Here is a 24,299-nt window from a genome sequence, read left to right as displayed (position 1 = left end):
CTCACAAACTCGTCATTCGAAGGGGATGGATGCATGTGCTGCGCCATGAGGTGCCCAACGGTCCCCACAGCATTGCGCAGACCGAACGGGAAACCCCGAGTGAGGTGTTCTAGGGAGAGCGGTTTCCTTCCAGCGAGCTGCATCATGGCGTTGGAGAAGGAGAAAGTAAGGCAGCGTAGCTCCTCTCAGGATAGTCGGGGTCCTAGGAAGGCATCGAGTTGGCGCTCTAGCCTCCCATAGTCGAAGCTGAGGAGCTGATCGCTCCTAAGGACATGGGCCTTCGGCGCATGCAGCTGCAGCTCCTCAAGCGCCTCGACGATCGCATCGAGGCCGGTGGAGTGGAGAGGCTGGACATCGATGGGAGCCTGCGCCACCTCTTCCTCCATCGTGACGATGAAGTTAAGGCTCCTGAAGCACATGTGCGCACCTATGACCCATCTGACGCCTTGACTAGCCATCCATGGCCTGATGTGGACGTCGAGATGCGTAAAAACCCCCTACCTAGCGCACCAACTGTCAGTGTTTCAGATCACCAGCTAGTAAATTTCTAGTTTGCGCGTCTAGCCCAGATGATGTGCTCAGAGGACACAAGGATTTATACTAGTTTGGGCGGAATGTCCCTACGTCTAGTCTACTGCTGCTTGTGTTACCGGCACTAGTTTGTAGTAGGGGTTACAAATGGACGAGAGAGGGAGAGGGTCCCAAGTCTCTGGTGAAAAGATCAAACTTAGTTGAGTTTGGTTGAGCTCGTTCAGCCATGCCCTTCATGGGGCGTCCTGCTTCCCCTTTTATAGATAAAGGGGAAGACGCATGTTACAGAGAGAGAAAGAGAGAGAAAAGGAGAAAAGAAAGGGAGAAGAAGACCTCTAGGGCCACAGCGTCCTTCATCTCCTTTATGCGGGTCTCATCGGTCCTGTAGATGATGATGAGGATGGCTCCACGTCGTGGCCCTATTCGTCACTGGTGCTATATGCAGGCGTCGTTAGCCGATCGTGGCGCTCCACTCCGTTTCGGCGGGCGGCGTGGTCAACAGGTACTCCTGTCAGAAGTCGTACGGGGATTAGGCAACATAGCGCCAGCACTCTCGACACTGTTGGCGATATGAGCCCCCAGGTATGGTCCGTCGTGGCCACGGGTCACGTCGAGACGTGCCCGCTTCCCTCCTGTTGTCAGAAGTTTGACCCTGGGGTTGAACTCTTAGACCCGTAGTGGTTGGAGGAGGTATGGATCCCCGTCGGGCGAGACAAAACCTATGCCTGAGGGTTCTGGCGAGACGGAGCCCGCATCCTCAGGGTTAGGTAAGATAGAGCCTGCGCTCGAGGGTCTGGCGAGACAGAACCCGCACCCGAGGGGCTGGCGAGATAGGGCCCGTGCCCGAGGGGTCGGACGAGACGGAGCCCGCACCCTCAGGGTTGGGTGAGACCTTAAATACGTCTTGGACCATCCGTGCCAATTAACGTTCATGGCCGTTACTTCCTTCCTCCGGGTATCCCTAATATCGATAGCCGACACCCATGCGTTGCAGCGGGACATATAATTTATTGTCCAGCAGTATTTGTATTAATGACAAACATGTCGTGCATAGTAAGGGGACGTACTATTGCATGGTAACATAAAGCTATTAGCTATCTTTGTCTAGTTTAATTGGGCCAACCTTCATTGCAGTTAGATATGAAGGCCTATATTAAATGGAGGTGCAAGTCACAAAAAAAAAATAATGGAGGTGCAACGAAGTATTAACCCCACATGAGTAGAGAATTAGAGATTGACTCCACATGAGGCCTGTAATATGTTCTTGACCAGAGGCTCGGTTGTATTGTTTTTTTTTCTAAAAAGAAAAAAAGGAAGGAAACAAAGAAATTATACCCTTCTTTCCTCTTTATTATATATATATATATATATATATATATATATATATATATATATATTCTAAAAATGGGTGAAGAGAAATTTTGCCTCTTCAATATTAGTTATAGATATAGATAGAGAGAGGATAGAGATTATTTGTATTTGAATTAGGATTCATATGCAAGAGAGAGAGAAAGAAAATTGGAACAAAAAAAGTGGTTCTCGAGACAAAAAAAAAGAGGAAAAACGAAAGGTGGTAGTACGCACTCTGAAAGGTCTAGAATTTTGTTTGCATAAAAAAATTTAGTTGATTTATTTCTATTTGGATTAGGATCCGTACTTAGGATACTAAAGATTATAATAATGATAGGATTCCTAGTTATCTTTGTTCTCTCAATAAATCTTGTATAGTCATATACAAAACAGGAGAGACAATTTTCACATTACGGAGTTAGTTAGAGGAGGGCCGGATGAAAAAAATGGGTGGAGAGAAATTTTACCTCTTTAATATTAGGTATAGATTTATTTATGAAATTAAATAGTTATGCCAGCGCTTATATTCAGTAATATAAATATTTTGTGTTATTTTGAATAAAATTAGTCAAATATAATATGGTTCGAGTGAGTGTAAAACTAGAATATCATTTGGTTTGGAACATAAGGAGTAATGTTTATTATGATTTTATATATCTTGCAAAGGAACAAAATATTTTTACATAACAATTGCTTATCGAAGTTCCCCGCCCTGGCAAAACGTCACGCCGACCATATTTGGAACTACTTATTTTGTAGCGTCTACTTTTTTAAGCTTCCAGCATCCCAGAACGTCTAGCTTCTTGTTTTTGTTTCAGATGAGTTTCTCCAAAAATGAACTAGGTGGGTTTTCTTAGCCAAGGAAGCGTTACTTCTAGTATTTTTACCTCTCCTCTAGCCACCATCAAGCTCTCCCCTCCAACCGTTACTCACTTTCCCAACTAGGGATGACGGTGGGACGGTTTTGGGTTAGGACCTCACGGTTTAAGTCCTCCTATGAATTTCAGGTTTAGGGACCCAAAATTTATCAGGTTTGATTTTTGAGTTTTGGGTTTCACCCATAGATGCCCAGTGAAAGCCCAAAATAGATAATTTTGAATCGTGGAATTGTGTTGTTTGTTGACTCTTATCTATACATGTGAATATGATATATCATGCATGTGCTGCTATATTCCTTATTGTTTTAATGTATTGCCATACAATGGTGACTTTTGGGGTTTAAAGAACCACCGAGTTTAGCGGTAGGGGTGGATTATCACCTGAATCTGTGTTCGGGCAGTTTTGGGTGTGCGGGTACACGGAGACTCCACCTGACCCAAATCTACCCTGTTGCCATATCTACCTCCAACCGTCACCCTCTCCTTTAGCAGCAACGACCACTCTCCTCCCCTTCCCTAGCTTCGATGTCTCCTTAGCCAACATGCTTCAGTCCTGTAGCACCAAGCGGCTCTAGTGGATGAGGTCCCAAGGGCGTTGGCCCTCGAGCCCCTCTTCCCAAGGCCCTCTTTGATTTGCTCCTAAAGCTGTCACCCATGAGCTCTCCTCCGTCTTCGTCGTCGAGATTCAGCCAATTCGACCATGGAAGCTAATGCGTATGAGTTGGAGAAGCCAATGTGTCAACTAGTTAGCTTTTTCTGGCTCGAGCTTTTTCAATAAATAAATATTTATTGTAGAAAACTGATAAAAAATTGTCTTCCCTTGAGAATTTAATAAGTTGTTCTAAACAAGGCCGCCGAGTAGCTTGAAACTAAAACTGAGTGAGTAAATAAAGGGGCTGAAAAGAAAATTGGTGCCACGGCACGCCGTCACCAAAATAGAAGGCATGTGGGCTCATCCACGTGTCATGCCATGTCCACCGTTATTTGGATCTGATGGCTGTCCCACACCACCTCCGCTCTGCCCATCCACAATCACATGGAGGAGGCTTTGGCACGTCCAGCCGTCCACGCCCACCTATAGACCACCATAGCTACCATTTGCTTTCCCCCAAACTCTCCTCTGATCTCTGCCCTCTGCCCTGTGTCCCTGGTATACATAACCAATTGATTATGCTACTAATCCACTCTATTATAACATTAACATAAACTAATCCCACAATAATTACGTCCTGGCCAACGACATCACCCACATCTCCCATCATCTATTGGAACTTGGCTCATCTCCTCCGTGTCTCATCCCACCTCATCTCCATTTCCATCTCCATCTCAGGATATTTAACTTTTTACCATTATTACCAATGGCGACTCCTGAGGTAGCATCTTTAGGTTTGGCGCTACGTTTTTAGCATCGAAGAGAGAGAGAGAAATGATACACATTTGCCACTTTTGCTTGCGTGGCACGCCAGGTCCGCTGTCCAGCTTGGATCCGAGTCAACAGGCCGATGTAAAATGACCACCCTGCCCCTGGCATCTATATTACCCCGCGGCCCACTCCACTCTCTCCCACCTGCTCCCCTTTCTCCTTTCTTTGGTCCGCGCGCGAGACTGTGGATGATAAGGTTCACTTCAAGAGATTTTTTTGCTGTTTCAATGCTGCTATTGATGGTTTTAGGAATGGCTACATGCCATACATCAATATAGACTCTACAGCCCTGAATGGGCTTTAGAATGGCTACCTGCCTGTAGCTCAAGCTTTGGATGGCCATAACTGGATGTACCCCTTGGCATTTGTTTTTTTTGACTCAGAGACCAAGGAGAACTGGACCTGGTTCATGGAGCAACTTAGCAAGTCCATAGGCACTATAGAGAACCTAGTTGTCTGCACTGATGCTTGCAAGGGCCTTGAAGCTGCAGTGGCCAAGGTTTTTCCTAACAGTGAACAGAGGGAGTGCTTCAGGCATTTGATGGACAACATGAAGAAGTACTATTTAGGAGATGTTTATGCCAAGAACATGTTGCTTGCAGCAAGGGCATGTACACCCCCACAAATTTAAGTACTTCTTTGACAAGGTAGTAGATGCTAGTCCAGATGTGCTTAATTGGTTCAAAGAACATCACAACTTGCTGTGGGCAAGGAGCACGTTTACCATAGAGATGAAGTGTGACTACATCAATAATAATCTGGTTAAGAGTTGGAATGCCTGGATCAAGGAGCACAAGGACCTGCCTGTTCACTGCTTGGCTGATGCTATTAGAGAGAAGACCCTCACTCTTTTTGATAAGAGGAGGAAGATAGCAAATGCACTGTCTTCTAGGATACTGCCTGTAGTTATACATCAACTCAATGTAGGCTCTAGGGGTTTAGGCCATCTCAAGGTGACTAAAGGGCACCTAGAGGAAGCAGAAGTTGAAAGGTCCTTGTGTGGTTTTGGTAATTGAGTGACAACCCTAGGTGGACTAATTGTGTTTATGTGTGATACACAGGTGATTAGTCCACAAGTACATGTGTGTGAACAACATATGCCGTGAAGGTGAAAATGGTTTGGAGATGTTGCAAAGCTCACACATGTGATGAAGGAGCTTATTGCACATGAGACATGACATTAAGTCATGTGATCAAGGTGAAGAAGATCAAGACAAGACTTGGCTTGATGGACCAGTTGCAAGCGTGAAGGGCAAGTTGGAGGCTTTGGAGCAATGGACCGCATGGCGGTGAAGCTTAAGCAAGACTTGGCACCGATGGACGAAGCCAACGGTGAAAAGCAAGTGAAGTCAAGATCGATGAACCAATATGATCATGTGATGATATGAAGTGGATCATATCATTATTGATTGTGTTGGTGCATGTGTTGCATCGACATTGGAGGAGATAGAATGGAATGCACAAGGCAAAGGTATAACCTAGGGCATTTCATTTCACCGGTCATAGGTGTGTAGAGAAGTTGATGACCGGGTTTAGGATAGATGGTCGTACTATCAAGAGGGGCAAACTTGTTTGCATATCGATCATCTAAGTGCCACTCGAGTGATCTAACTTTGCATCATTGCTAGGATTGAGTGGCATGGCTAATCCTTTGGAAAATGATTGTGAAAATGCTATCACACATACACATAGTGGTGTACACTTGGTGGTGTTGGCACATTTATAAAGGAGATGAAGTTAGAGTTGATGTGGATCAACTCGGTGATGGAACGGAGGTCAGAAGGGTTTGAACTCCACCGGCGGAGTGTTCGCTCGTAGAGTGCAGACAGTCCGATGGTGCCACCGGTGCCCTATACAGAAAAGATAGGGTCTCACAGAGTGCACTGGACGCTGGTCACGCAGTGACCAAACGCTGGGGTCCTGTGTCTGGTCAGTGGCAGTAGAGCGCGCGTAGGCATCAGTCTTCAATCGGACGCTGGCGCTAGAAGTGACCGGACGCTGGCAGGGTGCGTTCGGTCAGGCTGACGTACGGTGATGTAGGCGACACAGAAAAGTTGGAGAAGGATCGAACGCTGACGCTGCGTCCGATCGTGACCGACCGGACGCGTTCGGGCGTGACTGGTACCTTACTGGAAACGATCGGACATTGGGGTTCTGTGTTCGGTCACTTTGAGCAGCTGCGTCTGGTCATCACTTGACCGTTGAGATCAAGCAACTGAGGTTGAACGGAGGCAACATGTGGTGAGCATCCGTTGACCGAATACCGAGGTCCAGCATCCGGTCGATATGACCGGCGTGTCCGGTCAACCCAAAAAACACCCAGTGAAGGGGTAACAGCTAGTTTAGCCCATGGAGCTATAAATAGAAGGTGGTCTCAGCCATGGCTAGTGCTGAGCACCTCGGGGGACTTTGTGTCCATGCTTGAGAGTGCTTGGGAGCCCTCCATCTCACATATGCTTGATAGTGATTATTCGATTGTGTGAGAGAGCGATTCTAGTGCGATTGCATCGTGAGGTTGCATTGAGTGGCACTAGGTGATCGAGTTACAAGCTGGTGATGCTTGTTACTCTTGGAGGTTGCCACCTCCTAGACGGCTTGGTGGTGGTCTCCGTTGAAGTCCGCAAGAAGCTTGTGCGGTGCTCCGAAGAAGAGCTTTGTGAGGGGCATTGTGCTCGCCCCGCGGGAGCCATGAAGAGCAACTCTAGTTGAGCGTGTCATTGAGCTACCCTCACTTTTGGGGTAGGTTCTTGCGGTGCCCGACGTGCGGGCTTGGCAGGTGATGCAAATTAGCCGCCGAACCACCAAGTGAGCGGTCGAGACAACGGGGACTAGCGTGTTGGCAAGCACATGAACCTCAGGAGAAAAATTACCGTGTTAACCTTGTTCTTCCCGTTGGTTTGGAATCCCTTTACACAAGCTTATGATTACGTCTATATACATTGTGCTTGTGTAGTTGCTCTTGTAATTAGTTAGCTTGTGTAGCTCACTAGTTACCTTCTTACTTGTGTAGCATAGAAGTGGCTCCCTTGTGTGGCTAATTTGGTTTGTGTAACCTTGTTAGTCATATTGCTTAGTTTGTGTAGCTAAGTATTTGCGCTCTCTAATTTGGCATTGGTTGCCTTGTTATTGAGCATTGCTAGTGAGCTTAGTTGGCTTTGTGCTTTTGCTTACTAGCATGTGTAGGAGCTCCCTTTTTGCTTAAAGTACTAGTGGCATAGGTTTGTGTGACCTTACTTCTAGAATTGGTTAGGTGAGCTCTAGCTAGCCCGGCACCTTTGTTGCTTAATTAGTATCTTTGGAAGGTGCTAGAGAACATAAATAGAGGGGTGTAGTCTTGGCTAGACCGATAGTTTTAATTCCGTACTTGTTTCGGTTAGCCGACGTGATTAATTTTAGAAAGAACTATTCACCCTCCCCCTCTAGTCCACCATCTCGACCTTACAGAAGTGACTGAGATTTACAAGGATGAAGAGCTTAGAAGGCATGTTGTCTACCTGCCACAACATGTCTACACATGTAGAGAGTGGCAGCTGACTGGAAAGCCTTGCTCACATGCATTGGCTGTCATCACAACCATGAGGCAACCCAATATGGATCAGTATGTGGACAAGTACTACTCAGTTGAGAAGTTCCAGGCTACATACCATGGGATCATTCCCAGCATAACAGATAGAGGACAATGGCCAGAGGTGGACAAGGGCTTTAAGTTGTTCCCACCAGTTACGAAGAAGACTAGACCACCAGGAAGACAAAATAAGAAAAGGCATCTTGCTCCAGGTGAGAGAAGTGGCAAAGCAACAAGACAAGTGAAATGCCCTAACTGTAGTGAGTATGACCACAAGAGTGGAAGCTAGAGGTGTCATCTGACTGGCACAAACAAAAGGTAATTTGCACACTAACTGATTTCTATTATTGTTGCCTTCAAACCATGATACCTAACACTAGCATTATAGGAAAAGAATCAAGAAGTTAGCACCTAGACCTGGGAGGAAGAAGAACAAGACAGACCATACACCAAGTGGAGCAACCACACCTAGGATAAGGGCAGCAGTGGCTAGAGAAGCAGCAGCTAGGGCAGCAAAGGAGGCCCAAGAAGCTGCTGCTGCTACTGAGAGGGATGTCCTAGATGTGCCACCACTTGAGGTTGAGCCTCCACCGCCATCACCACCCTCTACAAGCACTAGGAGGTATGCCATACTTAAAAAACATTACAACTTATGTAATTGAGGCCATTCTGATGTAATTTCTTCACAAATAGGAACATATGTCGTGAACTCCAAGTTGTGATTGAGCTAGATGAATCTGCAGCAGTAACTGTTGACCCACCTCCTAAGAAGTTTACTCTAAGGAAGAAGCAGCTAGCAACCAAGACCAAGAAAAGTCCAGCCAAGAAGGGGGAGAAGTGAGTGAATGGCATGGAAAAACAGCAGGGAGGACATTCATTTTGGTTGTAAAAGGCCCTCAAAATGATTTCTTTTGTGTAATTGAGGCCTTGCTTTGGCCAGACATGCTTATGTAAGTGGCTAGAACTATGTAAGTGGCCTGAACTATTGTATGTGGCCAAAACTTGTGGCAACTCCTCTGAACAACAACTCTGTTTGATGTGGCCTGAATGTAGCACTGCTGGTTGGTTTATGGTTAATGTGTTCCATCTGTTATGTGTGATCTGTTATGTTGAACCTATCATGGTTAACATGTGCCTGATCTGTCTTGTGTTTGTTGTTAACATGTACAACTATTTCAATTGATCTGTCTTGTGTTTGTTACCGAGTTAGGCACTGCCAAAAGACACATTGAAACACAATTTACACATTGTCACATTGAAACACAATTTTCATTTCCATACATTGTCACATTGGAACACAACTTTCATTTTCCATACATTATCACTTCATTGCAACATACATCACAACAGATCCAAAAACAATAGATATAACACACACAATGAACATGTTCATCTTCAAAATCAATGTCTCCATCTTGTGCTCTAGGTCTTTCCTATTGTTGTCGGGACCATTTGGACTGTCAACTGAAACATCTTCATGATCCACCAACTCTGCCCAGTTGGAGTGGCGAACCTGGATGATGCCCTTCTCCTTCAGCTACTCGAAGCACTGCTTCTCAAATCTATAGTACCCACACAGATTAGGAAACTTCAAAAAAACCCAAAGTTAGAACCCTAACTGTGACAATGGGGGATGAGCAGTACATAGAACTCATCCCGTTCCTCGCACACTTAAAGTACAGACTCCCATGGTTATCACCATCCTTCTTGGTTCGTCCCTCCACCACCCGAGCAAGCCTGTAGTCCAGGCAAGGGATCAACGGGAAGCCACTCAACTCACCTACTGGATCGACACAGACGGAGGTGATGCGGGAGCTCCGGGCACCCTGGACCCGACTCCTCGCCCTTGTAGATGACTTGGCGTAATGGGACAGGGACATGTCTCGTAGTGGGGGGCGACGTTGTGCGCGGCGGCGGCAGCGGCTGGCGGGCGTCGCGCGTGGACCAGAGAAAGGAGAAAGGGGAGTGGATGGAAGAGAGTGGAGTGGGCCGTGGGGTAATACAGACGCCAGGGGCAGGGCGGTCATTTTGCATCGGCCTGCTGACTCGGATCCGAACTGGACAGCGGACTTGGTGTGCCACGCGAGTAAAAGTGTCAAATGCGTATCGTTTTTCTCTCTCCGATGAAAAAACGTGTCAAATCTAAAGATACTATCTCAGAAGTGACCATGGATAATAATGATAAAAAGTTAAATATCCCCTCCGTCTCCGTCTCCGTCTCCGTCTCCGTCTCCTCCTCCTTCATCTATAAAGCCTCTGTGACACAAGAGGAGAAGGCCAAAACGCAGCCCCGGCGAGTTGGAAAAGGCAAAAGCCAAAAGCAGAATCCGCGAGACAAGAAAGCAGTAGGAAGCGAGGAGAGAGAGAGGTTGCGTCCCAGCCCCACTCGCCATCTTCTCTTCTTCCCTTTCCTCGGCGGCTTTCCAGGATTCAGATTCAGATTGGGGGGCCTTCCTGCTGCGCGGCAATTCTCGTTCGTTCCAGTCCCAGTCCCAGTGCGCTGTTCTTGAGCGGAGGCGCCGGCCGGGCTCGCGATGGGGCAGGACGGCCAGCAGATCCGCCGCGACAAGCTCATCATCGACACGGATCCCGGCATCGGTGCGTTTCCCCCTGACTTCCTCCTCCGTTGCGTTCGTCCCCTCCCCTCCACCATTGTTTCGTTTTCTTTAAAGCTCCTGCTAGTACTGTGTTTCCTCTCCTGGCTCCTCCAAGAGAAAGAAAAGCTTCGATTTTTTTTCTTATAAATAATCCCGTTTCCAACTCCCAACTCCCAACCACATTAGAGTCGACGGGAGAGCGAGCGAGAGAAACGACCGGGAGGCCGTAGGAAAGGATGCCGGCAAATTCTGGCCATCGTCTTAGCCAGAGTTTTGTCGTCCTAGAAATTATTACTTTTACTCGCACGTGATGATGTGGCGCTGGGTTTCTGGACTTGGGGATCCTATCCGTGCGTCGATGAAAATGATGGCGTCGCGGACTAAGGGCCTGATTGGATTGTATACCTTATAAGTACAGGTGATGCCACCGAAAATCAGTGACGTATAAGTTATGTTTGTTTGGTGGTTAATGATTTATAAGCTCATGTCTATTAAATAAATAATTTAGAAGTTATGTCTGTTTGATTGTTGATGACTTATAAATTCATGTCTGTTAAATGAAAGGTGTAGGTCCTATGCAGAAAATGATAACTTATAAGTTTTAAGCAGAAGTTATTTAACAAAATCAGTCACTTATTTTACTTTTAACTTATAAGTAGATGACTAACACGACCACCGTGCGTCTTCTTCTCTTCTCTGCTGAGTAATCAACCACTCGACAGTGGGTAGGAAAGCTACAATTATGGCTCACTAATTTGCTCATGTTAGGCTGTCTCCAACAGCGCAAACCTAAACATTTGACCCATCGTACCATCCTATGAATTAAGTCCGGCACAGTAAAAAGACCGCCCACCCAAATCTTCTTTCTCCGACAGCCAACCCAAAGGGTCAGCTCCGCCCATCTCTGCTCCACCTCCGTTCTCCTCTCTCCTCATCTCTGCTCTGCTCCACACCGCCGCCGCCCTGCTCTGCAGCTCCGCCCGAGGACGAGCGCCGCGCTCGCCTCTGCCTGATGGAGCAGCGAGCGGCCAACCACCCTCGCCGGCGTCCTGCTTTGCTCTCCCTCTACCTCCTCCTCTTCTCTGCTTCCTGCTCCGCCACCACTGCTCACCCCCCGTACTTCTTCCTCGCTGGAGCCGAAGCCGCTATCGCCCTTCCGTTGTCGTCGTTTGGGACGCGGGCGTCGTGGCTGCTGCGGCTGGCGGTGCTGTGGGCGCGGAAGGGCGGCGCGGCGCACACGCACAGCCTGTGCCTCCTCCGCACGCTCCGCCGCCACGGCCACGGCCTCGCCGGCCTGGGCGGCGCGCGGCGACCGGGACCGGCTCCGGCACGGCGAGCGCGAGTACACCATCGACGAGACGCCGGCGTTCCGGTTCCGCACCCCGTCCGCGCGCGTGCTCCGCCTCATCCCCTGCAGCGTCCGACGAGCTTCTCCTCCTGTCGTCGATTTGGGTCGAGGAGAGAGACATACGCATTTTTTAGTGCCCTCTCACCTCCGATGCAAAATTGGTCTTCCCATTGCCTACTCTGTTGGAGGCCGTTTCTTCGATGTGAAATAGGCATTTTGGGGATGCGTTGCGTGATGCATAGCCTGCTGGAGACAGTCTTGGTTGTTTTGCCTTTTCTTTACCCCATCAATCAATTTCCAGTCACGCGCTTGCTACAATCTGACAGCACAGTTACTGATGCTACGAGGGAATGAACTGGAGTAGTTCTGGGCCTAATGGCAATAATCCTAGTGTCGACAGGTGTCAGCGCTACCATTTCCATGCACCACTTGTGTGTTGGCTCCTAGGCTCCTAGGCTCCTAGCCCAATGATATGGTTGAACACACGGTGTGTTTAAACAAGGAGCTGTATGAGCGTGACACACTGTCAACTTGGTATGTGAACTCATGTATTAGTTATACATTTATCAGAGGTAGTCAGCTCACACAAGCGATTCACAGCGCACAGCTTGTTGACTGCGTACTCAATATGCGTATTTGATAATAATATGCCCCGAGTATGATTACACGAGTTTAACATTCCCAAGAAAGCTTCTCTTATTCAGGTTCTGAATAATCCATCCAAATCAACTGCGAAGTTTCAAGGGCAAATAAATATTCGTAGGTCTTTGGAAACTCCAAGTAATCTGAACTTATTGACCTGCTATGAGGAAACATTCAATCAAATGACAGACAGGCCTAGAGTATACATTATCTGCAAATGAAAGCCAAAACGTATAACTGTACAATTTAATATAAGGATGTTAAGATTAGTATTGTAGTACAATGTATAAGGGTATCATTTGGTACCCATTTGTAATATCTGAATTCTTAATTGTAAGTCCTTTTCCTACAAGGCATTTCAAGTTGTAAGGACTAGACTGCAAATTTACTGTCTGTTGTCTTCACAATCCTATTTCTAGATGATAGCATGACGATCCTAATGGCGTTCAGAGCACCTAGTCTGGAAATCATTGGGCTCACAACCATATTTGGCAACGTCGACACAGAGGGCGCAACACGTAATGCACTATTGCTGGTAAGCATTTGAGATGGTTGAGCTTTATTTCTTTATTTTCTTAGATTTGCTAATAATGTTAAGTCTTACATGGGCAGTGTGAGAGAGCAGGACACCCTGAAGTTCCTGTAGCAGTGGGAAGCCACGAGCCCCTAAAGGTTGTTAGTTCATGATATTATCTTGTGTTGTTTTCATGACACTGCAAGAAACTTGCTACTCTTTTCCTTAGTTTGCATTTCATATTACCAATTTGCAACGACTGAAATTTCTGACTTGATCTCCATCCATCAAAAGTTCCGCTAAGTGAAAGTTTATACCAATATAATATGACAAAGTTGTCTTTCCAATGTCTTGGATGGAAACACATGGTACACTACCTTTTCTTTTATGGTACAGCATGGTGTTTCGTGCTGTATCTTTTATAATATTACTTACATTATTTGCTTGTAGATAATCGTTAGTTAATAGATGTAGCAAGAGAATCACATTTAACTTGTAATAATACTATGTTACTTGCTCAGTAATTTTATCTATAGTACAGTTTGAATCCACATAGCACTGCATTTGTCTGGATGAACTGAATGATCGATACTTTGTGTTCATTAGGGAGGAAAGCCCCGTATTGCTGATTTCGTTCATGGGTCAGATGGCATTGGGAATCTGTTTCTTCCTGCACCCTCTGCTAAGAAGGTCGAGGAAAGCGCTGCTGATTTCCTGGTTAATAAGGTCTCTGAGTTTCCAGGAGAGGTCTCTGTGCTTGCTTTGGGACCCCTGACAAATGTAGCATTGGTATGTTCAGGATCATAGGATTAAACCTATTTATTGTGCTGTATATTCTGTGCTATATGTTATGACTCAGTGTCTCTGTTCTTGCTTAGGCCATCAAAAGAGACCCTTCTTTTGCAAGCAAGGTGAAGAAAATAGTTGTACTGGGTGGAGCTTTCTTTGCAGCTGGAAATGTCAACCCTGCTGCTGAAGCAAATGTATGTTAAAATACTGCATTATACTTGAGGAGGCTAATACTTTAACATAAGTATTAAACGTGTGCATTACTCTGCAGATCCATGGAGACCCAGAAGCAGCTGACATAGTTTTTACTTCAGGAGCAGATATAATGGTGGTTGGCATTAACATAACAACACAAGTCTGCTTGACAGGTTGGTTCATTGATAGTCTGTTGTGTAGAGTTCAAGTTCCGGGGTTAACTATATTCACCATGTGATATTCGTTGTTTTAGATGAGGATCTCTTGGAGCTAAGAAACTCGAAAGGGAAGCATGCACCGTTGTTATCTGAGATGTGCAAGTTCTACAGGGATTGGCATGTCAAGTCTGATGGCTTCCATGGTATTTGAAAATATATACTACTGTTGCATGCTTTTGCCAATTACCATCAAATAGGAGAAGAAACACACTTTTGACAGAAAAGCGCAATCTGTTCAGGAATTTTCCTTCATGATCCTGTGAGCTTCACTGCCGTACTTCATCCCGAGTACTTCACATTCAAGAAGGGTGTGGTGAGGGTGGAGACCCAGGGCATTTGCACTGGCCACACTTTGATGGATCAGGGATTGAAAAAGTATGCTCTTTTCTGAGTAACTCATAAAAGATTGACCCATCTGATGTTTGTTAGTTTCAACATTCTTACATACACATTGATATGACCTAAATCTCACCAAATTACTTTATAACAAGCAAACCAAGGCAAAAGTTACCCCACAGGATCTATATGTTTCAGCAAATTTCACACTTGTTTCTGCTTGTTTTTACTATGATGCAGGTGGAATTCAGAGAACCCATGGTCAGGGTATAAACCAATTTCAGTTGCATGGACGGTTGATGTGCCAAAGGTTATCAGCTTTGTAAAGAAGCTGCTCATGGCACCATGAGCAAATTACAACCATTTAATGACATCAGCGCTCTCTGATGTCCAAGAAAATTTGACAAGTACAGAGCCTCTCTCCCAGCTGCATTGTAATTAGTTCCTGGACCTAGGAAACTTCCTATTCCTCCAATAGTAAGGGGGTTACCTTGATTGTTTGAGTTGAGGTCTTAATGATTCAGATCAACCTCCGTACATGTGATTAAAATATCAATATCACGAGAGTGGATAGGTTGGTCTAAGCCATTTCGTCTTTCAAATCTGACAGTCAAACTGTGTCCTGAGAAACATAGGAAGCTTCATTGTGAAAGGTTATGCAGCAGTCTCAAATACCATGAAGTAAATTCTGGCATACGACAGCATGTCTCACACATTTGTATCAATACATTTGGAATCAATGAAGTTTCCCATACTCCTTACTGCATATTTTTCTCAAAGATCATAATCTTGTTTTAATGTGCCTCTCCTCCCATGTTTTCAGGCGAAGAAAACGATATGCTTGACTTTGACCCATACTCCTTACTACATACTTTTCTAAATCTGAATTGGCAACAGTGTTTCTTGGAAGCTAATCATATATAGCAAATTGCCAACAAGGCATATGATAATTTGGATACAACATTCTTCTGCGTGACACTACTTTCTGATCAGTTATCCTTCTCATTTTCATTGTCAATGCACATAGATATTACAGATCGCTTTAATTGTAACTGGCAACAGATCACAAAAGTTACATAATTCAGATATTCAGCTAGGCTACCAGATAACACAATCACATATTTTTTTCATTACTTCAGATGCGGTCTTTCACTAATACATCTAACAATCCAGTCAACAGATAACATATTAAAATCTTTTGCAATTACCATTAGTATACAGTTTTTTTTTTCTTTCAAAACCGCCAGCAGGACTCTGCAGTCTGCACTGCCTGTACTAATATAGAAGGGTGTTTTTTTTCAAAACAAAGTACACACTATTTAAGAGAAAATAAAAGAACTTAGCCAAGGAGGGTTTAGCCAAGGTGACCCCCTCAAAGCACAAACCTGACAAAAGGCGCCTGAAGTGTACCAAAGTCTTGCTTCATCTTTTTTTTTTTTCCAAAGAGTACATGTGAACTTCCTCTAAAAATTCTTGCATTTTGCACTTACCTTATCTCCTAGGAAACAAGCAGCAGCAGCGACCTCAGCGTCTTTACTGGCAGCCCAACTTCAGAACCCACCATGCGCCACCACTGAGACACTGAAGCAAAATTATGCCACTGCTCTGTGCTTGGAGAACTTCTATTAGTCCATGATCGAATATCATCCCAGATCCTCTTTGTGTACCTGCAGTGCGCAAGGAGGGTGGATCGCGGATTCGCTGATCCTTTGACAATTGAGTGAATAATATGGATTCTGCGAAAAACTATCGTCCTAATCAAATGGCCTTTGGATCAAAGTTGAACATATATATGTGATCTTGGAGCTGCCAATTGTAGTCTTGCTTACAAAAGTGCCAACAAGGTAAATAACAAGTTGGGCGGAACAGTCGTCGGCATCACATAGTTATTTCTGATTAGTTTTGCTTCTAAATTTGGTCGATACCTTAGGCAGCAAGGATTACAGTTCCTTTTCATTGTACTCTACAGGCAGAGATTACTAGTTCAGAATTCAGATAGGTTGCTGCCGGCCAACACAAAGCACACATTTTTATTAACATTTCATATATGGTGCTTGAGTTTTTTTTTCACGATCGGGTCCTTTACCCGTTTTTCATTAAGAGGAAAGGCCAAAAGAGAGGCCGGACAACAGTTACATAGGACTCACAAGTAATCCTAGGATTACCTGCGGAATCCGAAAGACACAAACGAACAGCAAGAAAACACGAGGGGGGAACCTCCACTTCAAAACACCAACCGACTATGCCTGCAAAAGAAAAATACATCCGCGCAATGGTCGCCAACAGAGGGGGTGAAGCCGTGGTGGCAAAGCATCCACCGGTAGAAAGCCCAACATATCCGTAAGCGACTAGATAGCCGTTGTGAAGAAGAAGACGACAGTGTCCGCAAGCGACCAGGTAGCCGCTGCGAAGAAGAAGACGACCGTTTCCGCAAGCGACCAGGTAGCCGCTGCGAAGAAGACGACGACAGCATCCGCAACCGACCAGGTAGCCGCTGCGAAGCATAAGACGACTGTGGCAACAACAACACCCTAGGTTGACAGACCAAAGCGAAGAGGAAGCTGAAGCACGGCAGGCACAGTACACGCTCGGAGCGGCACCGACGAATGGTGGCCAACAACGAAGCCTCTAAGAAGGGAATGACGTCCACAAACGCCAACAACGTTGAAGAGGGCACAAGGACTTTCGTCCTAGAACCGGCCCCAACGATCCGCGCGACGAACTGATCCTTCGACGACGCCTTCAGGAAGGTGGATGACGCAGGCTGCGCCACCACCGCCGGCCCTAAGCGAGAAGCCGGACAAGGTTTTCAACCAGGAGCTTGTTCGACCATGGTCGATGGGGTGTCCCTTGGCCCCGGCCACCGGCCCCCGTATTCCACGAAAGGCAGTGGGCTGCAAGGCGGGACGGTCGTCCACGGCCCAGGCCGCCCGCCACCTGCAGCCGCAGGCAGCTACCACACCGGCCTCCCCTGGCGCAGCCGCCCTAGGGGCGCAAAGCCGACCATGGCCCGGCCAGTTCCGGCCAGCCGTGCAGCCGCCGCTCGCCGTCACCGACCAGTTGAGGCCGCCACGGGGTGGCTTGGGCGGGCAAACGTAGCGCCCAGCCAGCTGCCGCATTAGCTCCCAGCCAGCTGCCGCCGGCCGTGCAACTGCTTGAGTTGACCAATACATTTATCAAGTTTTGTCAACTGATGACATGGCTTTGTGATTGATTACAGCCAGTAGAGATAAAACAAAGTTTCCCCCCACAAATATATGAACAAGGTGATTAGGTGAAGAAGCAAGGTGTGTCTGATACAGAACAGAGTTTTCCCCAGAACAAGGTAAAGAAGCAACATCACAAGTCTCTTCACTTGCAGACGTACTTGAGAACACCGGGTATGTGAATTTTGTAAAAATAATCGTCCCAGTCGATGGTCTTGGGATCGAAGTTGAACATTTCATCTTCAGGGGTGTTCATCACCATCATGGACCGCAGTCGCTCCATGTTGGTGTCATCAAAGCTTCATCGCCCATGAATGAAAGGAAACAAAGTAAATTCAGAAACTGAAAAAGACCCACGCTTCATGTAACCATTTCTAGATATATAATTTTCGATTTAGTGATTGTGTAATAAAATTACAAGATGATGAACTCTAGTCGTCCGTCGTCCTGCGTACGTACCATCCTTTGAAGAAGGCGAAGGGGCCATAGACGTCAACAAGATGCATCACAAACTTGTACTTGCGGTTGGAGTCCTTGTAGAACTGGGAGAAGAGTCCGCAGAGTAGCAGATTCCCCATGTGCAACATCTACAGACACGCAAAACATGAATTTCACATTTCATTTTTCTATTCTAGAATACAAGTTTGAAATAAACAACATGCATGACAATGACGGAGACGGACCTCGAGTGGCAGCTTGTATGAGAGGATCATGTAGAGGCGGAACCGCGGGATGGTGGTGAAGAAGCGCATCTTGTTATTGGGGATGACCTCGCCGTTGTCCTTTACGCGCGGGTGCTCCTCGAAGTGGCGTCTGCCGGAGCGGTAGAGCACGGCGTAGGTCACCGGGTTGCGGAGCGACGAGGTGGGCTGGTATATCGTCATGGCCTGCGCGCCGCCGCCGCCACTGCGCTCCCCGGAGTGCGCCACCACGGCCGCCAGCATGGCGTTCACCACCATGTCCCCCGGGATGACGTCCATCACCATGCGGAGGTCGCAGAGGAAGCAGGAGAGGTTCTGCTTGGCGTAGCCGATGATGAGCGTGTCGATGGTGCGAGTGCCCTGCATCCACCCCGGCACCGGGTCCGCCCGGAGGCTGGTGATGATGCTGGGCCGCACGATCACCACCGGCATGTCGTCGTCGCCGCCACGGAGCTGCCCCAGCAGCATCTCGCCCATGGCCTTGGTGAAGACGTACGTGTTGGACCACCCGAAGTGGCGCGCCCTCTGGAGGCCCAGCTCCTTCATGGCCTTCCTCTCCGCCGCTCTCGCGTCATCGCCGTTCGTCGTCGGCGTCGTCGCCAGCTCGTTCTTGACGTCGCTGACGAGGCGCAGCTCGTCGTCGATGTCGAGGCGCATGCCTTCCCGCAGCGCCTCGTCGGGCTTGATGGGCTTCTCCAAGATCAGCTCCGTGCTGTCGCCGGACACGTAGGCTGCATGCGCGCATGCAGAATGATCAGTTTCTGCTGCTCGTCAGCACTGAGAACAGGACCAGTGGAGCACTCTGACGGACCAGTGGAGACGTGCATGAACATCTTCAGGTTAGCGCACTGCTTGGCGAACTGGTAGAGGTGCTTCACCCCCATCACGTTCACGTTTAGCGAGTCATCATATCTGCAAAAAAAAAAAAAAAATCACTTTGCAATATTCACATGCATGGCACCGTTGAGAAATTCATCAACTCGCACAGCTAGCTGAGGTGCATGCTTTTTCAGACCGACCTTTGGTAGAAGTTGGTGGTTGCAGCAATGTTGACGATGACGTCCATCTCCTTGGCCAAGTCGTCGAATGTGGGCGGCTCCAGGCCCAGGCCCTCGTTCGTGATGTCTCCGGCCAAAGGAACGAGCTTCTCTTGGATGAACAGGTCGAACCCCTCGCCATAGTTGTCTCTCAGGAGGCTGAACAGCTCGGTGTCGGTCACCTGCATCCACGGTGAACGCATGCAGGCACCACAAAATCACTTCACTTATTTATAGTAGTAGCTACTAGCTAGTCCACTACACAATCCACTTGATCACTAACGTAACATGCATTCCCACAAAATATATTGTTTATCTGGTGTGGAAATACATTTCCAAATGCAAATCTAATGATACCATTTTTTTTAATAAAGACATACCTTTGATATTTATCGAGGAAAACAATTGCTAGTACAAAGATGGATAACTTGACAAGAAACAACCTTAAATTGCTACAAAGATGGATAACTTGATAAAAAACAACCTTAAAAATAAAAGTACATAAAAAATGGACCTAGCTATTTTCTTCTTTCGATTGTCCACTGTCCGTTGGAAATTGAAAAACACATTAAAAAGATAGTAAGGGAAAGGAACACCTCCAAACACCCTTGACCCTTCTTATACAAGACTTTAAAGGCCCCAAAGTCACTAAGATTTAGTATCCACTAATAAAAGAATATAAGCTACAGGATCCATAAGGTTGTGTTCAATATTGGGAATTCGGATAGGGGATGGCATGGTCCTGTCCCTATTTACTGGGTTCAGATAGTCTTGATTCTTTTTGTTTGGTTAGAGGGGCGGGGTTGTTCCTATTTGAGGGATGGAAATGATGGAATGGATGTCCGTTTTGCTCCCTTTAGTAGCAACCGTCAAGTTAGAGCCCACGTGTCATATTTTTACCTCCTTTCTTCCTCCTTTAGCTTCCATGGATAAACCATATCTGTAAGAAAAATTAACATGACATGTCCCTCACTGGGACGACATAGCTCCACCCACACATAACCGCCCTCCCTTCAACCCTTGCCTATGCGGCTCGACGGCACAACTCCGTTTAGCGTGGCCACCCTTCCTTGTATGTGAGGAGGTGTTGCTGCCCTGCCCAACCTTCCTCCCTCGCTGACACAAAGGCGCAATTGCCCCATCCTGTTGCCATTGTGCTACTGTCCCGACAGTGGGGCGTGGTGGGGGCATGCGTGGCGGCGCGCGGAGACACAATGCGGTGGTGTGCGGGGATGGTCTGTGCTCGGCAAGAGGACATGCGAGGGGAGGTGGGAAGCTGGTCGGAGGCGTGAGGAAATGGTCCGTGGCCGTTGCGACAACGTATGGGGGTGCATTGTGACAATCGTCCGGGCGACTTCATTCATAGAAAAAGAACATGAAGAGGACCAAGACAATGCTTTAATGGAAGCTAACGATGTCACCAGGGGATGTACTTCAGATGTTAAGGGACAGCAGGGGACAACATCTTAGGAGAATATTCCTATCTAGGGGCCGAACCAAACACAGGGACGAAGTGGTGGGATATCCCACCTCATCCTTATCCCACTCCCAAACAAAAGAAAACCTAAAGGAACACAAGCTTACAATCCCTTACCAACAGTATATAATGTTGGAGAAATAGGATATTTCCATAGAACGGACAAAAAGGAGATGTTGAAATTGTCACATTGAAAGCTAACCAAATGCTTGCTTCCCTAAGGAACACACCAACAACATCCAAAGAGAACCACATATCTAGTAGAATATACTCTCATTGGTTCTTCGTTGATGCCAAATTAGGCATCTTTGAGGTATGAAGAGGACAGAAAGACCTTATTCTAAAACTCCATTGTTGTCGGTTGTCACCACCTCGTCAATGCCGTTTGGAAACCAAACCTTAAATGATCAGCAAACGAACTTAGTCTATGCAAGGATACTGTGGCGTTTCCTCAAAAAAAAAAAAGGATACTATGGCCATCGGTGAAGTTGTTGGTAGGAAGGGAGGACAGGGACTAAGACGGCGGTTGGGAGGAGTCCCTAAATGGCGGTCGAAATTAGGGCAGTGGCTGCTGTTCACATGGAAAAGTTTTATTGGTACCATTTTTACATTAAGCATATTATGGTTTTTCTACTTGTTTGTTAGGTAACTCTGGCCCTCTCTGGATGGAACAAATTTGATTAGATCTCATCATCGGCAGCTCGGAAGAGGGTGCCTCGGCAATAACGTGGTGGCTCGACAACAGTTGCCTTGGGGACGTGCTTAGGGCGGTGGCGCAGTCGAGGCCTTGTCGGGGGTGGTGGCGCAGTCATGGCCTAAGTCGGCCGGCAGGGTCTTAGTGGGCTCGCCGGGCCTTCTTTTTGAATTTCTAAAATTGTTCACAGAAGCGGACATACGAGGTGTTAATCAAGATTAATAGAGGACGTCCGCCATTTCAATTAGAGAAGAAGTAATAAGAAAGTTTATATAGTAAAATGCTTCATTCGTCTCTTAAAACCGAGGGAGCACGTATGTACGCATGCAACAACATGATGCTATATTTATATTAGCTAGTTTGCCACGTGCGTGCTCTCTTGACCGTGTATTTCGACAGAGATGAGATGAAAGTTGACAGGTGAACAACGGCAGTATATAAACCCATCTGCCGCTGTCGCACGTGGGCACCTGGGCGGTACGGTATCGACAAGGGAAAAGCGACAATCAGCTAAAATTAAGGTAGAAGGTAGCTCCATAGCCACACACGCAACGTGCAACTTGGTTTCGTGCGAGAAGTTAAAAAAGATTGAGTGTTAATTTGGTTCACGCTGTAACCAACACTAGTTTTATTAACTATTATTACAAGGAACACTGCTACTGTAACACAGGTATATATATAGGAAACTCTATCGCGTGCCCCATCGCGCGAAGCGCGATGGCGCGAGGTGGGCCGGCCCACCTCTCCCTCTCCCTCTCCCTCCCACACGCCCATGCTCATGTCTGCACCCGCGCCCGTGCCTCGCCTCACCGGAGTTAGGGTTAGGGATTTCCCGGCGGCTCTAGAAGGGACTTTTGGGGACGGTGGCCGTGACACGGCGGTGGTGGCGGGTTGAGGGTGGTGCGGCAGGGCGGCTGGGGCCAACCGGGTGGGCGGGGTTGGCAGCAGGGGCGACGCGGCGGTCGTCGGCGGCGAGGTCGTGTGATTAGGGTGGGCAGGTTGTGGGCGGCGCGGCGAGGCGACTCGCCGCCGGCCGCTAGTGGTGGGGACAGGGGCAGGGTGAGGACGAGATCGACGCATGTGAACTTGCTTGTATTTAGGGGAGGGCGGGCTCGTTGGGCGGTGGCATTTGCCGGCGGCGCGACCGGCGGTGAGGAAGCCGCGGCCAGCGACGGTAGGGGAGGAGGTGGGGGTGGGAGAGGCCGGACGCGCGAGTAAGACGACAGTCGCGCGCTCCCCTAAGGGCGCGACTGGTCGCGGGATAACCTTGTCCTATATATATGCACAATATGTTCAGGAAGCATATGCATGTTATATAGAGTATAGATACATGTCCGTGCGTTGCACCGGGATCATAATTTTGTTGACCGAACCTCATTAAACGCGTGAACTCCGAGGATTTCGTATTAGATCCGGACTCCGGTCTTAGTATTGGAATCGGATAGGATGCGGACGCGTGAGTTCCGAGTGAAGGATGATTCGTATCGGACGTGGATACATGAACCGGAGCGAGATTTGGTATGACCGGGTAGATGATTACTTTAGAGTTTTTTAGGTGTAGAGATATATACACATGTAATTAGCGAAGAAATTATTCGGAAAAAGGTGCATGTTGACATGTACAAAATGAACGTGCTGGTGATGGTATGGATTAGTAATGACCTCTTGTTGGACGCGCTGCTTTGCGGACGGCGCGTCGGTCGCTCTTACGAGGAGGTAGATCCTGCTCACATCAGGCTGCACCCGCAGTATCTTCTCCACAAGAACTGCACAAATTAAACGACGACACGGATCATTCATTCGTTCATCACATGCAGCAGGGCAAGCTTTGGTCAACAGATAATCCATCGCATGTACTCCTATAGATGTGCTCCTGTGGAGCAAGTGATAAAAGTACACATACCCTTTCCAAGAAAGCCAGTCGAGCCGGTGATGAGGATGGTCTTCCCCTTGAAATAGCCTATGATCCTCGCCGCGTCCATGCTATCCGTCATGGTCGCCGATTGCCTATACTCTCTCTCTCTCAATCTTGCTTGTCACAATTTGCTTGAGAGACTGCAGGGAAATAGAGGCTCTTTTGTGCGGGATTATGTGCAGGACGGAGGGACACACATAATGGCGCTGCTTCCTGTCCTGCAAGCTGCTAGCTAAAGCAGCCAGTGAGACAGACAAGTGAGTGCAGTAACACGCCAAGGAGGATGATCAGCATTTTTATACACACAAGTTCAGTATACAGCCTGTTCGGGAGGCCGTATCGTATTATGGATTATTTACTGTTGGCTGGTTTGGTGTGAGAGAAAAACACTGTTCCTGACTGAAAATTTACGATCATTTACGAGCAAGCGAACAGCCTCTGCCCGCCGTGGTTGCTCTGAGCCTCGACTAACAAATATTAAAGTCGCGAAGACGTGTAAATTAAAGGATCACCAGGACAAGAAGTCGTGAGACAGACAAGTCGCGAAGCCAAATACTAAAGTCGCGAAGACGTGTAAATTAAAGGATCACCAGAACAAGAAGTCGTGAGACAGACGAGTCCCGTTCGCTTGGCTTATAAGCCATATTTTTTTAGCCAACAAATAATATTTTTCTCTTATAAAAAAAATAGTCAACAGTACTTTTAGTTATAGCTTATCAGCTAAGCGAACAGGGCGATAGTATACTCCTATATAGCAGCATCAAATCTCCACACAAATAGCATATATATATATATATATATATATATATATATATATATATATATATATATATATATATATATATATATATAGACGTACTGTTCTGCTGGTCGCAGAATAAGT

General features: G+C 47.0%; 2 protein-coding genes across 2 annotated transcripts; one reads left to right on the top strand and one right to left on the bottom strand.

Annotated features, from left to right (window-relative positions):
* The first annotated feature begins 10,040 nt into the window (after positions 1–10,040).
* On the top strand, positions 10,041–15,152 carry LOC136472994 (probable uridine nucleosidase 1). Its single transcript, XM_066470694.1, has 9 exons — positions 10,041–10,345; positions 12,754–12,869; positions 12,947–13,006; positions 13,455–13,637; positions 13,727–13,831; positions 13,909–14,005; positions 14,086–14,193; positions 14,290–14,425; positions 14,627–15,152. The coding sequence occupies exons 1-9, from the start codon at positions 10,282–10,284 to the stop codon at positions 14,733–14,735; spliced, it is 978 nt and encodes a 325-aa protein (XP_066326791.1). The 5' UTR covers positions 10,041–10,281; the 3' UTR covers positions 14,736–15,152.
* A 2,406-nt stretch (positions 15,153–17,558) lies between these two features.
* On the bottom strand, positions 17,559–23,659 carry LOC136472993 (fatty acyl-CoA reductase 1-like). Its single transcript, XM_066470693.1, has 7 exons — positions 23,405–23,659; positions 23,164–23,267; positions 19,313–19,512; positions 19,105–19,205; positions 18,276–19,024; positions 18,052–18,179; positions 17,559–17,891 (listed from the first exon to the last, which is right to left on the bottom strand). The coding sequence occupies exons 1-7, from the start codon at positions 23,493–23,495 to the stop codon at positions 17,738–17,740; spliced, it is 1,527 nt and encodes a 508-aa protein (XP_066326790.1). The 5' UTR covers positions 23,496–23,659; the 3' UTR covers positions 17,559–17,737.
* Positions 23,660–24,299: the final 640 nt, after the last annotated feature.

This window comes from Miscanthus floridulus, chromosome 8 (assembly GCF_019320115.1).
Source record: "Miscanthus floridulus cultivar M001 chromosome 8, ASM1932011v1, whole genome shotgun sequence".
NCBI lineage: Eukaryota > Viridiplantae > Streptophyta > Magnoliopsida > Poales > Poaceae > Miscanthus > Miscanthus floridulus.
This window is presented reverse-complemented; position numbering and strand designations above follow the sequence as displayed.